The 15,942-nt window shown below is 53.0% G+C and overlaps 2 protein-coding genes across 6 annotated transcripts in view; one reads left to right on the top strand and one right to left on the bottom strand.

The window, feature by feature from the left end:
- The window catches only part of GIT1 (GIT ArfGAP 1), a 50,647-nt gene extending 46,943 nt beyond the window's left edge, over positions 1-3,704 (top strand). For 2 of the 4 annotated variants that reach the window (XM_083587606.1, XM_083587604.1), the window contains 3 exons: positions 296-478; positions 1,001-1,067; positions 2,186-3,704. In XM_083587606.1, coding sequence (XP_083443732.1) covers positions 296-478; positions 1,001-1,067; positions 2,186-2,398 — 463 coding nt within the window. In that variant the 3' untranslated portion in view covers positions 2,399-3,704. The remainder of the gene's footprint in view (positions 1-295; positions 479-1,000; positions 1,068-2,185) is intronic. The other 2 variants (XM_083587607.1, XM_083587605.1) reach the window with 1 other exon arrangement.
- An 848-nt stretch (positions 3,705-4,552) lies between these two features.
- TP53I13 (tumor protein p53 inducible protein 13) lies at positions 4,553-14,048 on the bottom strand. Of its 2 annotated transcripts, none has more exons than XM_083587892.1 (6): positions 13,866-14,048; positions 12,338-12,412; positions 8,093-8,221; positions 7,742-7,906; positions 7,032-7,653; positions 4,553-4,889 (listed from the first exon to the last, which is right to left on the bottom strand). In XM_083587892.1, exons 1-6 carry the CDS (start codon positions 13,953-13,955, stop codon positions 4,768-4,770), a joined length of 1,203 nt encoding a protein of 400 aa, XP_083444018.1. In that variant the 5' UTR covers positions 13,956-14,048; the 3' UTR covers positions 4,553-4,767. The 2 variants fall into 2 exon arrangements, with proteins under 2 accessions (XP_083444018.1, XP_083444019.1); XM_083587893.1 differs by lacking the exon at positions 13,866-14,048 and adding an exon at positions 13,724-13,756.
- Positions 14,049-15,942: the final 1,894 nt, after the last annotated feature.

Here is a 15,942-nt window from a genome sequence, read left to right as displayed (position 1 = left end):
TCACATCAGCAGCTCAGATATCTCCCCTCTCCGTTATAACAGCTGGAAATCTTGCTCTGCAATTCTCTAAGCTTCTGGGGTTCCCCCCCCCCACCATAAGGACTAGAAACTTATTTCGTTCCTTTAAACAGAAGCAAAGATTCTTCTGGCGCTCTCTGTCTTCCCTGCCTAGAAATAGCACCCTCCCTGGCTCTTGATGATGGCAATATCTGAGTTGGCATCAGGGATCAGGAGGGTGGCATCTTTCCCTGCCCCCAAACCCACTCTGCTTCTCTCTCCCCCCCCCCCTTCTCAGCATGGACGGGAAGCGCTTGCTGGACCTCAGCAAGGACGATGACTTGCACCCAGAACCTGAACCACTGGAAGGAGACCTGGACCCGGGCCTGCCCAGCACAGAAGACGTCATTCTCAAGACGGAACAGGTCACAAAGAATATCCAGGAGCTCCTCCGAGCTGCCCAGGAGTTCAAGCACGACAGGTCAGGATGAATCCCTCCAGGAATCCTCTGGGGAGGGCAAGATGGGGTAGGAATAGGTGACGGGCCGTGAGAAATGAAAATGAGTGTGCCTGCTGCATCTCTGTGTGATTCTCCGTTCTGGTCTTCCGCCTAGCCAGCCTTCAAGGTTGTCATTCTGGTATACCTTTTGGTGTTGTTAGCATGCAGTTGTTCACGCTGGGGAGACAGCTGCAGGATTTGGCCCTTTCGGAGGACATCTGCCTGTTGTGTGTCTCTGCACGAGTCCCTGCTCTGAGCTTGCCCTTCCTTAGCAAGGAGGGGTGCCCAGATCTGGGACTTGGGGAGGCGGCAGATTCCCTCTAACACTCTTAAGGAATCAGAATTGCTCTGCTGAATAAAGTTTGCTTTCTTCTTGAACCCCTCAAGGGATCTTTGGGTAACGCTGCGACTGGGGTGGGGAACTGGCAAGACCTGTAACACAGGCATGGGGAAAGGAGTCAGTGCTCTGGACCTGGGCCTCATTCTGTCCCTTCTTAACCCCAGCAGCTTCGTCCCCTGTTCGGAGAAGATTCACGCTGCCGTCACGGAAATGGCGTCGCTTTTCCCCAAGGTAGGAGAGAGTGGGAGAGCTGCTTCTGCCGAGAGAGGGGTCTGGGTGCGGAAATATCCTAACACTGGGTGGGGAAATCTCCTTCCCAGCCCAGGATACATCCTCAAAATGAGCGGACGCCACTCCCAGGGGCTTTTCCTGGACGTAACACCTCCCAAAGGATGTTGCAGAGCTTGGGAAGTTTCCCCGTGAGGAAAAGTTGCAGCGCCGTTTGCAGTTTAGAGAAAAGACAAGCAAGAGATGGCCTGGTGGAACTTTATAAAACGACGCCTGGCGTTGAGGTGGTGGATCGAGAAAAACTTTCCTCTCTCGTACCACTAGAACTTGTGGGAGATTCGGGGCAGACAAAAGAAAATCCTTCTTCAGGCCCAGTTTAAACTCTGGAACTCCCTGCCACAGGAGGCAGGCATGGCCACCATCAGTTGCTGGAAAGTGCAGGGAGGGTTTTCTCTCCTGCCCAGATCCTGCTTATAGGTTTTTCACTGGGGCATCTGTTTGGCCGCTGTGAGAACAGGATGCTGCTCTAGGTGGGCCATGGGCCTGATCCAGCAGCCTCTAAGGGGCTCCTTAGAAGCAGGGAGTGGGAAGTGATAGTTTAAAATAGGGCCGGGGGGGCAGCAACATGGGACCCTCTCCCATCCCCCTCCAGCAGCCAAGCTCCAACTTCCACCTCCCTTCAACCCGCCCCCCCCCCATTATTTTGAATTTTTACCTACACACAGAGATGAACAAGTCTAACCACTGCAATGTTATTTTCCTATGATCGAGCAGGATATAACTTTTAGGAAATACATTTTTTAAAAATTGACCGCCTAATGATGACGACTTTTGGAAATGTAAAGCAAAACAGGCAACCTTTTGAGGCTCTCTGCACATGTTTTTGGGTTGGTGAAGGGTATTGTTAATTCAGGCCCTTATTCCAAACTGGCTGGATGTACTGGGTTCATTCAGGGCCTTACTCGGAACTGGCTGTGTAAGCCAGACAGAGCCCTTTTAGGCAGCCATGAGGCTGGGCAGCCGCCTTGCAAGTTCACAATAAGGAGGTTAGACTTGAACTCTGGACCTCTGGACGTGAGTTGGGAGTCTTATGCCACTCTCCCTTTCCGCTCCTTCTGCAGAAGCCGGCTCTGGAGACGGTGCGCAGCTCCTTGCGCCTGCTGAACGCCAGCGCCTACCGCCTGCAGAGCGAGTGCCGTAAGACGGTCCCCCTGGAGCCGGGGGCCCCCGTGGACTACCAGCTCCTGACCCAACAGGTCATCCAGTGTGCCTACGACATCGCCAAGGCCGCCAAGCAGCTGGTCACCATCACCACCCGCGAGAAGAAGCAGTGAAGGGCGGGCAGGCGGGGGGCGGGCGAGGCTGGAGCAGCCCCTCTTCCTCCCCCCCCAGCTCCTCCCTTCCCCACTGGAGGACTTTGGGGGGTGCAGCCACTTGGAAGTGTCCTTTCCCCACCGACTCACCTGCCCCCCTCCCTGCCAATCAGCCTGCCTGCCTAGGCTGGGTTAGATCAAGGCTCCCCACTGCAGCTTGTGGGGGGCAGGATCGGGGCCCTATAGGGCACACGCCCCATGGCGCTGGGGTGCCTGCGCAGTGAAGAAATCTCCCCCTGTAAATATTCCCATCTCCCCATCCTTTGGCACTGGGGGGGGGGTGTACATGTGTGGCGTTCAAGATCCGGGAGGAAGCAGGCCAGAGCCCCTTCCTTGCATGCAGACGGTCCCGGGTTCAAGCCCCAACGGCATCTCCAGGCAGAGCCGGGAGAGGCCCCTTGCCTGAAACCCTGTTGGGCTGCTGCCGGTCAGTGCAGACAGTCCTGGGTGGACAAATGGCTTGGACTTGTATTGCATTCGTCATCATCACAATCAACCCCGCCTGTGCTGTCTGCTCAGGGCAGTTGCGAGTTCAAGTCTAGAACCCCTAGCTGGAGAGGGGCCACACACTTCATGTAGCCCAACCCCCTGGAAGGCAGGAATCGCAGGCCATTGACCCGAGTTGGCTCCAGAGGCAGATGGAAGTGACACATCCAGACAAACCTGAAGGGCCGCAGGTTAGCTTTTCCTGCCCTTTGTAGCGGGGCGGGGGTCCTCCTGAAGGGAGTCAAATCTCTCTCTCCCCCCCCCTTGCAAACACTACTCTTCCTCCTCCCCACCTTCCCATATAGTGCGTGGAACTGTATGTGTCCCATTCCTGACCCACCTGACCACGCACCGATATATATATATATGTATAGAGAGATATATAAACACCAAATGTATTTATCTCACCACGTTCCCTCCCCTAATAGTGTTAACACTGGAATTACAACGTCTAGGTGCTGTGGGTCGGGGCATCATTCCCCCCCCCCCCGGAAACCTCCGGCTGGATCACTCCCCTCCCCCAAATCCCTCCATCATTCCTTTTGTTGGGGGGGGGAGAGTATGGGGTCTGCCTTTGCCTCCGTAGCAAAGAATCAGTTCCCCTCGTGTTCCCCCTGCCCCCTTGAAATCTGTGAAGTTTTTCAGGCCATTGAGGGAATGTGGGGTGGGCTACCGGAGTGGGGTGGGGGAGACACATGGCTATGGAGGGCTGCATCTGGGCACTGCGCTGGAAATCTTGTTTGTCCTGTACATTTGTAACAAATAAAAAGATGTGAGCATCTCCCGGGGTTGCCCCGTTGGAATAACTTATTTCCTCCCCTCTAAAAACGGCCACACCATACAGAGGTCATTTGAACCCGTTACCCTACCCCCAGAACCAGCTGAATGTCTCGTCCGCCCTGGAAGATTCCTGTGGTTTGAGTATGCGCATGTTCCTTGGATCTGGGACAGGAATGTCGCCCAGTGGTAGAGAAGGTCCCAGGCTCAATCAGTGCAAGGCAGTGTGGCATAATGGTTAGAGCCTTGGATTAGGACCTGTGAGAAACCAGGGCTCAAATTTATCCCCATGCAGCTCACTGGGTATGACCCTGGCTCAGCCTTGCCTACCTCACAGGGTGGTTGTGGCAATTAAATGAGGAGGGGGAGAACCACCTTGAGTTCCTTGGAAGAAAAGGTGTTGCGTCAATTTAATAAATGAAACCCTTAAAAATACCCCCCGTGAGCGACTGCCAGTCAGTGCCAGGCCCTTTGTACCTCTCTCTGCAGCCTAGTCCCAGGTGACACACGCTCTCCTTTGGCCAGGCTGGAAAGTGTCCTTGAACTTTTGATAAAATCAATGAATTGTAGAGCTGCAAGGGACCCCAGGGGGTCATCCAGCCCAACCCCCTTCTATAAAATTCTACGAAAGCAAAATTTTCAAGAGGGGAGGCTCCTTTTCCTACCACTTGCACTTCCCTGGCTGCCGGCATGCACTTACAGGACAGTTTTCGCTACCCCAAGCGCCTAGTCCTCATGGGTATAGAAAACTGACCCACGCAAAACAGACTGGGCTCTGTGCCTGCAGTGCAAAGCGTGCCTTTCCCCCTGATCTGCAAACCTCCCGTTTGCTTTAGGGATGCCTCATCCTGCTTTAGTAGCAAAAATAAAAGATTTTATTGCGTAAGAAAAACAAACGAAGGCAAGGAGCCAGCTCCTCCGGAGAGTAAACAGACCACGGTCAGGCTGCTGTTTCACCGCAACACCAAAGTTTTGCCTGCAAACGACCTCCTCCTCTTTGCTCCGTTGGCAAAGCCCAGATTTCCGGGAGGCCTTAGGCTGGACGTCTCCGCCCAAGAGGGTCGTCCCTAATCTGAGCTGTCGCTGGTGGACGTTGGCAGAAGAGGCGCCTTGGGTGGGAGCTGCTGCTGCTGCCGACTCCGTTTCTTGCGCCTGGTCTGGGCGGAGAGGAGACGGCGCTTGATCACAGCTGCAAAAGGAGAAAGGAGCAGAAAGACTTTGCAAGCCGGCAGGAAGAGGGGGGGCTAGCCCCATTGCTGACCCCCTGGAACCAAGTCTCCTGCCGACTCTGGGTCCGTGGAGAGATATGGAAACGTAATAGGGGACCCTCCATACCTCACCAGGGGGTCAAGCAAAGCAGTCATCCCCCCCCCCCGTCCCCACTGCAGCCAGCCCCACTGAAATTTTAGGCAGGGGATCACATCGCAACAGGAAGGTCCCAGGTCTAAATCACAGCATCTCAAGGTAGGATTAGAGATACCTCACCAGGTATAAAACCGATCAAACAACTGGGTGGCAAACACAGAAGACTCTTCCTGAATGAAAATTTGCATCTGGGTCCTCACTAGCTGATGGCCATTTCCAAATTACAGTGGTGCCTCGGGTTAAGAACGTAATTCGTTCTGGAGGTCCGTTCTTAACCTGAAACTGTTCTTAACCTGAAGCACCACTTTAGCTAATGGGGTTGCTGCACCGCCGTCGTGCGATTTATGTTCTCATCCTGAAGCAAAGTTCTTAACCCAAGGTACTGCAAATAAAAACATCCTGAAGGTCCCAGGCCTCAGAGAGGTTAGGCTGGCCTCAACTAGAGCCAGGGCCTTCTCGGCCGCGGCTCCAATCTGGTGGAACGCACTGTCACAAGAGACTAGGGCCCTGCGGGACCTGACATCTTTCCGCAGGGCCTGCAAGACAGAGCTGTTCCACCAGGCCTTTGGTCAGGGCGCAGCCTGACCCCCTCCTCTGGCAATCTGCACAGAATTTTGCTTAATGGTTGCCATCGATTTGATTTTAATTTGATTTTAATTAATTTTATAATGAATGTTTTTAGAATGTTGGATTATTTTGATTGTTGTTAGCCGCCCTGAGCCCAGCTTCGGCTGGGGAGGGCGGGATATAAATAAAATTTATTATTATTATTATTATTATTATTATTATTATTATTATTACTATTTCTGGGTTGGCAGAGAGTGTAACCTGAAGCGCCTGTAACCTGAGGTACCACTGTATTATTATTATTAGTAGTAGTAGTATTAGTAGTAGTAATAACAATTTATTATTTATACCCCACCCATCTAGCTGGGGTTCCCCAACCACTTTGGGAATCTCCCAACAGATTGATCTTTTATTGCTATTATTATTATTAAACATTAAAAACTTCCCTAAACAGGGCTGCCTTCAGATGTCTTCTAAATGCCAGATAGTTGTTTATTTCCTTGACATCTGATGGAAGAGCGTTCCACAGGGCGGGCGCCACCACCGAGAAGGCCCTCTGCCTGGTTCCCTGTAACCTCACATCTCGCAGGGAGGGAACCGCCTGAAGGCCCTTGGCGCTGGACCTCAGTGTCCGGGCAGAACGATGGGGATGGAGACGCTCCTTCAGGTATACTGGACCAAGGCCATTTGGGGCTTTAAAGGTCAGCACCAACACTTTGAATTGTGCTTGGAAACGTCCTGGGAGCCAATGTAGGTCTTTCAAGACCGGTGTTCTATGGTTCCAACCTCTGCCATGAACTTCTCCAGTGAGGGATGGCCCACCACACCTCTAGGTAATTGGGAGGTGGGCTGCCTGAATGCAGAGACCCCCTTCAGCTTTGCTAGAAGGTAACTGTGAATATTCACCCCCAGAATGACTTTGCCTGATCCAGAAGTGCTGCAAAATCTCATGAAAAGCTGCGGATCTCCTGCCACTGCTAGACTCCCATCATCCCTGACCCACTGGGCATCCCGGCTGGAGTGCTTGCAAGTTGGGAGTCCGGCAACACCCAGAAAGCCAAAATTTCCTCACCCGCACTGCTCTAAGCCTTCACCCGTCTTGTCAAGCACAGAGCAGGGGCAGGCCGCATCTTGTGGCAGAGCGTTCCGCAGTTTACCAACAGCCGGCAACCAGCATTTCCCACTCCCCTCATCAAGCACGGAGCTCGAGTAGGCCGCATCTTGTGGCCAGGAGTTCCGCAGGTTATCTAATCTTAGGTTGCTACGGTAAACAACCAGCATTTCCCCAGAGGTTAAAATTGGGCACTGAGTTTGCTCTGGATATGTGTATATGATGCACCTGCCCCACTGCATGGGGGGGAGGGCTGAGACCCCACTGCCTTCCCCACAGGCCACTCACCAGCCACTGTGTCACTCCCCTCCTCGGTGCTCGTGGTCCAGTAGAGGCTCCTCCCGCGGCGGCACTTCTGGTGCAGCCGGGTGTAAAGAATGGCAAGGGTCAGCACCACCAGCAGGAAAGTGAGGGCACTGGCCGCCCAGGCCGCCTCTTCGGTGCGTGGGGTGGGGACACGGACCCCCGCTTGGGACCCTCTGGCTTCCTTCCTGCCTTCGTGGCCTTGCGCTTTGCCGAGTCCTCCATCCAGGCACCGGCATCCCGTGCCGCCGGCTGCTTTCGCCTCGGTGTGCAGGACGGGCAGCGAGGGGCGGATGTCCTGTGTGACGAGGGGCTGCTGCCCCAAAAGGCCGCCTGGCAGGGGCATCGCACTCGGCTGGGCCTGTCCGCCGAGGTCTATTGACTCTGGAATGCCCTTTTGCTCAGCCTGCAAGCTCAGGGTAACGGGAGGCGGGCCGCTGTTTGCACCTTTCGCGGTGTCGGCGATTGCGGAATGCCTTCCGCCACCCACATCTGCTTGCAGAAGGCCATCTGCCTGGCGACGAAGAGCCCGGCGCTTCCTACCCGGTCTCCGCGGTTTCCAGGGACCTCGGGCGGCTTCCCAGCATTGGAGCAGCTTCCGCAAAGCCTGGGAACGGGAAAGAGGTGCAGGATTTTATCGGCGGCGATTCCTGCGGCGCTCTTCCCCTTCTGCCACCAACCAACCGTCACCTTACCTGTGCCAGGTGCGTTGGGCACAAACCTCCGCCCGCTGCAGATGCTTGCTTCAGGAAATGGCAGCGTTCCCCACCTGTCAGGGGTTTCTCAGAGGTCTGCTGGGCCATGTGGCTCTCAAGCCAAGCGACGGCCTGGGCCACTTCTGCCTTTGCCAGCGGCAGGGGCTGCAAAGCAAAAGAGCTGGCTAGCCAAAGCAAACACAGCCCCTTTAGCCGTGATTTCTGCGGCGGGTCAGACTAGATGACCCTCGAATCCCAACTGTGATTTCCTCCTCCCACTCCCCAAATCCCGGAGGGCCAATGGCAGGGACTCTTCTCCCTTGCCTGGCAGCCTCTGCCCAGCACACTCACCCAATGTCCTGTGGGGCCGTCATGCGGGGCTCGGACCTGGTGGGGCAGGCAGGCTCGGGCCAGGAGGGTCAGCTGTCGGCGGAGGAACAGGGGAGAGCACTGGTGGTCGAGAAAAACGATGCCTCCATCCTATGGAGAGAAGACTTTTTAAAGAAATGAAGATACTCATATACCATTTACTGATCTTGGGTTAAATCTCCTAATGGTCAGTCCCCCAAGCGCATCTGTCTACGGGTTGGCAACGCTTTTGGCCCCAGCAGGCCAGGTCTGGAACTGGCAGGTGGTGGTTGTTGTTATATTATTATTATTATTATCATTATCATTATCTTTTATCACTTATACCCTGCCCATCTGGCTGGGCTTCCCCAGCCACTCTGGGCGGCTTCCAACAAAATATTAAAATACCGTAATGCATCAAACATTAAAAGCTTCCCTAAACAGGGCTGCCTTCAGATGTCTTCTAAAAGTCTGGCAGTTGTTGTTCTCTTTGACATCAGGTGGCAGGGTGTTTCACAGGGCAGGTGCCACTACCGAGAAGGCCCTCTGCCTGTTTCCCTGTAACTTGGCTTCTCCCAGCGAGGAATCTGCCATAAAGCCCTCGGCGCTGAACCTCAGTGTCCGGGCAGAACGATGGGGGTGGAGACGCTCCTTCAGATATACTGGACCGAGGCCGTTTAGGGCTTTAAAGGTCAGCACCAACACTTTGAATTGTGCTCGGAAACGTACTGGGAGCCAATGTAGGTCTTTCAAGATAGGTGTTATGTGGTCTTGGTGGCTGCTCCCAGTCACCAGTCTAGCTGCCACATTCTGGATTAGTTGTAGTTTCCAGGTCACCTTCAAAGGCAGCCCCACGTAGAGCGCATTGCAGTAGTCCAAGCGGGAGATAACCAGAGCATGCACCACTCTGGCAAGGCAGTCCGCAGGCAGATAGGGTCTCAGCCTGCGTACCAGATGGAGCTGGTAGACAGCTGCCCTGGATACAGAATGGACCTGCGCCTCCATGGACAGCTGTGAGTCCAAAATGACTCCCAGGCTGTGCACCTGGTCCTTCAGGGGCACAGTTACCCCATTCAGGACCAGGGAGTCCCCCCCACCCACCTGCCACCTGTCCCCCAAGAACAGTACTTCTGTGTTGTCAGGATTCAACCTCAATCTGTTAGCCGCCACATGGGGCAATGCATATGCCACAAGCAGACATGAGACAGGTTATGAGATTCCATATAAAGAGGACCGTCGGGCTAGCACACCAAAAGCTGGCATCCCCTTGGGGCATCTGGTTGGCCACGGTGAGAAGAGGATGCTGGACTCTCTGGGCCCCCTCTGGCAGCCAGCCTCTCCCAGGCTCACAGAGTAAGGATGTCAGACAGACAGCGTGGTGTAGTGGTTAGCGTATTGGATCAGGACCTGGGAGACTGGGGTTCAAATCCTCCTACTCAGCCATGGGTGACACTGGGCCAGTTGCCGCCTCTCCGTCTAACCTACCTCATAGGGTTGTCGTGGGGTTGAAATGAGGAGTGGGAAAGCATCAAGCAACTTAGAGAAAAAGGTGGGATATAAAGAAATCTAAGGGGGTTGGACTAGATGACCCTTGGTGTCCCAGCTCTGCCGGGAATCACAAGTGGGGAGAGCTGCCGCTGTTCAGAGGCAGTCTATCTTGGCTGCTAGGTTTTTAAGGGGTGTTTGGCCACTGTGAGGACAGGAGGCTGGACTAGGTGGGTCCCCTTTGGCCTGATCCAGCTTCTTTCTGAAGTTCTTACTGGGCTACTTTTACACAAACCAAGCCCTGCAGAAATGGGGCCTGATCAGCTTGGGAACGATCCCTTTGCCCTCCTCCGTCCCCCAAAGCGGGTGGCAAGAATCCTGGCACAAGGAAGCTTCTCAGTCCTTCCCATGCTTCTCTGTGGGGAATGAGGGGGGAGAACGAGAGGGACCGCCTTCGAAATGCCACCTGGGCAATTTCTCATTGGCCCAGAGGAAGAAGGGAGGAGCCCCTGGCTTTGCGTGGGGACCAATGGGAGACAAGCAGGGGACACCCTTTTCCCCGCCTCTGCATGCTTTGGGAATTAAAGGAGAAGGGAAGAAATAGGATCCTCCAGGAACCAGATCCCCATCAAGGCTGAAGCCGGATTGGAGGCCCCGATTCCACACTCCAAATGCAAGCCGAATGGGTCAAGATACAGCAAAATTATGGAAAGAAGCCTCTAGGTGCTGTTTCAGTACTTGGAGGCAGGGAGAGACTACTTTGTTCACTTGGAAATTTGCTGATCACTAAAACCAAGCTTTCGCAATTAACCCCTGGACTGATTTGTCCTTTTAATTATCACACTTTTATCAAGAACTTTAACCTAATTGTCATTGCAAATGCAGCTGGAATTTTTTTGATGAAGGGCAGGGTTTAAAAATAAATAATATGCATTAATAGGCTGAAGAGAACAGGTCAACACATATAAGGTGAACACATTGAGAATATGTGCTGTGGACACAAACTAAGGTGGCCTTAAAAGATGGGGCAAATTCACAGAGAAGAGGGCTCTCAGTGGCTACTGACCACAAGATAAAGGTAAAAGTGGATGGCCACATGGATGGTGCTGTGGTCTAAACCACTGAGCCTCTTGGGCTTGCCGATCGGAAGGTCGGCAGTTCGAATCCCCACGATGGTGTGAGCTCCCATTCCTCTGTCCCATCTCCTGCCAACCTAGAAGTTCAAAAGCACACCAGCGCAAGTAGATAAATAGGTACTGCTGTGGCGGGAAGGTAAACAGCATTTCCGTGCGCCCTGGTTTCTGTCATCATGTCCTGTTGTGCCAGAAGCGGTTTAGTCCTGCTGGCCACATGACTCGGAAATCTGTCTGTGTACAAACGCCGGCTCCCTCGACCTGAAAGCAAGATGAGCGCCGCACACCAAGGTCGCCTTTGACTGGACTTAACTGTCCAGGGGTCCTTTACCTTTTACCTTTTTTACTATCCACAATAGGGACGCGGGTGACGCTGTGGGTTAAACCACAGAGCCTAGGACTTGCCGATCAGAAGGTCGGCGGTTCGAATCCCCGCGACGGGGTGAGTTCCCGTTGCTGGGTCCCTGCTCCTGCCAACCTAGCAGTTCAAAAGCACGTCAAAATGCAAGTAGATAAATAGCTACCGCTCTGGTGGGAAGGTAAACGGCGTTTCTGTGCGCTGCTCTGGTTCGCCAGATGCGGCTTAGTCCTGCTGGCCACATGACCCAGAAACTGTACGCTGGCTCCCTCGGCCAATAAAGCGTGATGAGCGCTGCAACCCCAGAGTCGGCCACGACTGGACCTAATGGTCAGGGGTCCCTTTACCTTAACCATTGTGGATAGTAAAAGGTAATGTTCTCCCTCCTCTGTCGGAGGCAGTCAGTGCCGCTGAATCCCAGTTCATGGGAATCCAAAATGGGGAGTGTTGCTGCTTTGCTCAGGTCTTGCTTGTGGGTTTGGCTTTGGGGTACCTGGTTGGCCACTGTGAGAAGAAGATGCTGGACTAGACGGGCCCCCTTTGGCCTGATCCTGCCGGGCTCATTTATCAGGTTCTTAAACTCTGGAATGGGGCACACACAATCCAGTTTTCTGCAAAGTTCAGCTTATTTACCTTCCTATTTACCTAAAACATTGTTACACCATAAAACGCCCAAGGCACTGAGCAACATTTAGAAGCCATTATACAGGTTAGCAACCACGATGCCCGCTAGCAAAATTAGTAGATAAAAGAAATTTCTAGAACAAGCACTGGGAATAAGATGAGAGGGAAGAGATGGGAAAATAATACACAAAGAGAGATACCAGAGTCAAAGCATACCAGGCAGAACAACTTCCAAATCTCACCCACCAGGTACCAGGCGGGTCAAACAAACATTCCAGGAAAAGTTAAGAACCGTTTCCAACCAAAATGCCTCTCTTTAAATTAAAAGGTGTTTACAAGGCAGAGGAATGGCTATCAGAGTAGGGCCCTTCCAAATATATGCTTTTTTAAAAAAGCATGTGATTCACACCCAAAACCCAAAGGAGGGTAGTATGAATGAGATTTTGATTCCTTGCCGTGAGTTGCAAAACCAGAATAAATTATGCAAAATCATGCAAACTGACTGGAATTTTTGATGGTGTGGGCAGGAGAATTTGGCTTCTTGGGGTATGAGAATTTGGACACCTTGCGTGCAGATGTTTTATTTTGGGGTACCAATGCCCCTGAAAATATTTTCGAGTGGTTATGGCTTCAGAGCTAGCTTTCTACCTGCTGAGGGATTGGCCAGGATACCCCACGACAGCGATATTGCTCTTCGGAGGGGAGATCTTGTTGAAAACTGGGCTGCAAGGAAGAAAACAAACAACTTAGAATTTCCCTCCCGCAAAAGATATCTCCCTCGCCACACCATGCTTTTTATTCACCAAACCCTCCTTTCCAAGGCAAGCTATGTTTTGTCCTCACCTCTTCAATCCTGCCCTTAATCCAGAACCATGAGGACTAGAACCTATGTTTCATTTTTAGGGGAAGAGCCATAGCTCAGTGATCGGACACCTGCTTTGCATCCAGAAGATCCCAGCTTCAATCCCTAACAGCATCTCCAGGTTGGGCTGAGAAAGGGGTCCCTTTCTGAGACCCTGGAGATCCACAGATGGTAATTGTGGTCCAAAACCTTCAGAGGTCCCAGCGGAGGGCAAAAGGCACCCTGGAAAAGCTACCTGCCGCTAATCACACCAAGTGCAGAGTTTTGAAATTTGACTAGGAGAGGGAGCCAGCATGTTTCAACCTCAGAATGTGAAAAATTTGAATGTGTTGCTTTAAAAGTGTGCAGGGGGGCGGTTATTTCTTTCTGGTTTATTAGGAGCAGCCAAAAGCCCCAACTGCAGGTCACGGATTGGGCCCAGAGGAGAGCATCCTGACACCATGGAAGTGGTCCAAAGCAGGCATTATTTGCCCACCCCTGTCTCCTACCATGTCCTGCCAGCAACTTTTAATGGCCAGTCTGTACCTAAACAGGATTCAGCCTAGCTTTTAATAAGGCTCAAAGCCTGATAGTCCTATCTGCTCCTCTGGAACCCCAATTAACAGGCAATGCATTGGAAAGGAAGTTTTATTCAGAAGAGATCCACTAAACTTAACGCTCTTAGTTTACTCGCGTCCATTATTAGTGCCTGTGAGTCTACTCTGCGTATGACTAACGCTGGATCCAACCCAACAGGCCGAGTGGTGACTTGTTTTGGTACTAGTCTGCTACTTTATAAAACATGTGCACTTAAACCCCCCCCCCAAGACAGCGCTTGGCTCACTGACGTACTGACAGGAAAGTTTGGGCGGCGGGAGGCGGGGGGGGGGGGAGAGACGATCGAGGGTTTGCTCAAGAAGATGCGTAGCTGGAATTTAGGAGCAGCCTCTGAGCACGTGCAGAGCGTGCCCCACAGCCTCACAGGATTCACGACCACCCCCTTCTGAGACTCGGGACCACCTTCTCTTCGGGGCCAAAACACACAAGCTCCCCCACTCCCACCCCAAGCCCGACTCCGATTCTGGGACCGCTAGTCTCCGCTCTCCTAGTCAGACGTGGGATTGAAAAAAGCAGTCGCCGCCGAGAGCTTTGCAGCCCCTGAAATCAAAAGATCGCGGCGAGTTACCACTAACTTTTAAGGCCATCTCGGTACAATGGGTCTACTCTGGAGGCGGACTTAGGAGCGCCTCCCTCCTTGGTTGGCACGGAGGGGGTCGCGAAGGGGCAGAAAGAGAGCGAGAAGAGCGCAAGAAGAGCGCGCCGCCTCTGCCTCACCTTCCCCGCCTCGACGCCGGGCGCCAGGCTGAGCAAGAAGAGCAGGATCGGGGGCCCCGGAGGCGGCAGCAACAGCAGCGGCTCCCCCATCCGGTCCGGCGGCAGCGGCGGCAGCGGCGGCGGCTGGGCTGGGCCGGGGAAGGCTGGGCCGGTCCCTCGGGCGCCGCCTCCTCGCGCTCCTCCCGTGCGCTCTGCGCGTAAAAGCGCACCGCCTGGCGGCCGTCGGAGTTCCGGGCGCGCCGGACCCCAAGCTCGGCGGGAAGGCGGAGCCTGGGAAGGAGCGAGCCGGCTGGCTACGGGCCAGGGAGGGAATGCCGTTTCGCAAGCGCTGATCGCCTAATGAAATCCATCTTTACCAACTCGGAACAGCTGGAAAGGGGAATCGGACAAATGCACGCAGGAGAAGGGACCGGAGAGATCAGTGGCTGGGGCGAGCAAACATCTCTCCCCGCTGGAGAGGGCGGGTGCCCTCGGGTCTCACTTGCCGGCTTGCTAACGATGCAGCGGGTTGACTGCTCGAACAGGAATCCCGGGCTAAACAGGCCTTTGCCCCGATACGCGGCAGCCAGCAAGCTCTTCTGAGGTTGCTTTTATTCATTTTATTATGATAATATCCTACCTTTGCCCCAAGGAGCTCCACGTGGTTTACAGAGTCCTCACTCACACTGATTTTATCCTCAAAACAATCCTGGGAGGTTGCCTTCTTTGGGCTCCTCTTATGTAACCTCCAGGTCCAGAGGCAGTCTATCTAGATTCTTTAGGGTATTTGGCCACTGTGAGAACAGGATGCTGGACTAGATGGGCCCCCTTTGGCCTGATCCAGCAGGCTCTTCTTACCTACTTACTTGGAAACAGTGGCATGCTCCTCCTTGAACTTCTCTGCATTAAAATTAGATCCAAGCAGTCAGTCGTCTTGATTATTAATTTACACATCCACTGTTTAAGAAGAGGAAGGCTCCAGAATACCAGATGGATGGAAGTCAGTCTTTGATCAGCCTTGAGTCATAACAGCCAGATGGACGCATCGAGAGGAGCGTGGGGAACGTCAGTCTTCAGCCTCTTGATTTGAAAACAGAATAATTAGCAAGGAAAATTTAAAGGCTAACTAATTCCCCCAGTGATGGCTGGTTGCCATTGGGACTGATAGGGCAGAAGGCAGGGAGTTTAACAGTAGGGGGCGCCAGAGCCAATGACAGGCAGAAACAACAAATTCCAGTTTTGTCCCCAAGCACCCCACCCCCACCCCCGCTGAAGTCTACAAGGGACAACATTGAGACTAAAGAGGAGGCGGGGAAGCTGATGGGTAGGGCCGCCCTCTAGACTGGATGAGGGCAAGCAGAGGTTGGTGGAGCAGGGCCCCATTTTCCCTCCAGGACTAATCAGCACTGAAAACAACTAAGAGCAATGATCTACTGGAGCAGGGCAGCTCTCACAAGTGGTGGACATTGGCAAACACAGATGAAGACAGTCTCTGCTTTTAAGTGGCCCAAGATCTTGCACTCTCTCTGTGTGTGGTTTTTTTGTTTTTGCTGTAAACTTTAAATGACCCTTTGAGGAGGCAGCCTTCAGGTCCCCTGAAGTTTAAGGGACATGCCTGCTCCCCAAACTTCGGATGGCTTATGTCCACATTTGGGGCGGGGGGGGGGGGGGGGACACACACACACTTCTTCTTCTTCTTCTTTTAATGTATTTTTATAAAAGATTTTCTTGATTTACAAAGGTATGTGCAATGTCTCTCTCTCATATTCCCTCCCCCACGTAACACTTTTTTAAAAAAAAACAAAAACAAAACAAATTGGTTTCATTTGTTGAGACATTAGGAAGAATGGGGGAAAGAGGTGGAGGGGGGAAAGATGAGTGGGGGTGGGGTCGGGTGGTGATGTTTCTATTATACTTAAATATGTGGGGTTTTGTGTCAGCATCGCTTGTGCGGGTTCTCTGCTGTTCACTTGTGTTCCTTTGGTGGTGAGAGAGGTTGGGGTTGGCCGAGGGTGTGGCTGTTTGTTTGTGGTTGGCAGTGGTGGTCTTTGTTTTCGTGTGAGAGTGGGGTGGGTGGGTGTTTTGGATCAGGTTAGCC

The sequence above is a fragment of the Podarcis filfolensis genome, assembly GCF_964270895.1.
Source record: "Podarcis filfolensis genome assembly, chromosome: 15".
In the NCBI taxonomy this organism is placed as follows: domain Eukaryota; kingdom Metazoa; phylum Chordata; class Lepidosauria; order Squamata; family Lacertidae; genus Podarcis; species Podarcis filfolensis.
This window is presented reverse-complemented; position numbering and strand designations above follow the sequence as displayed.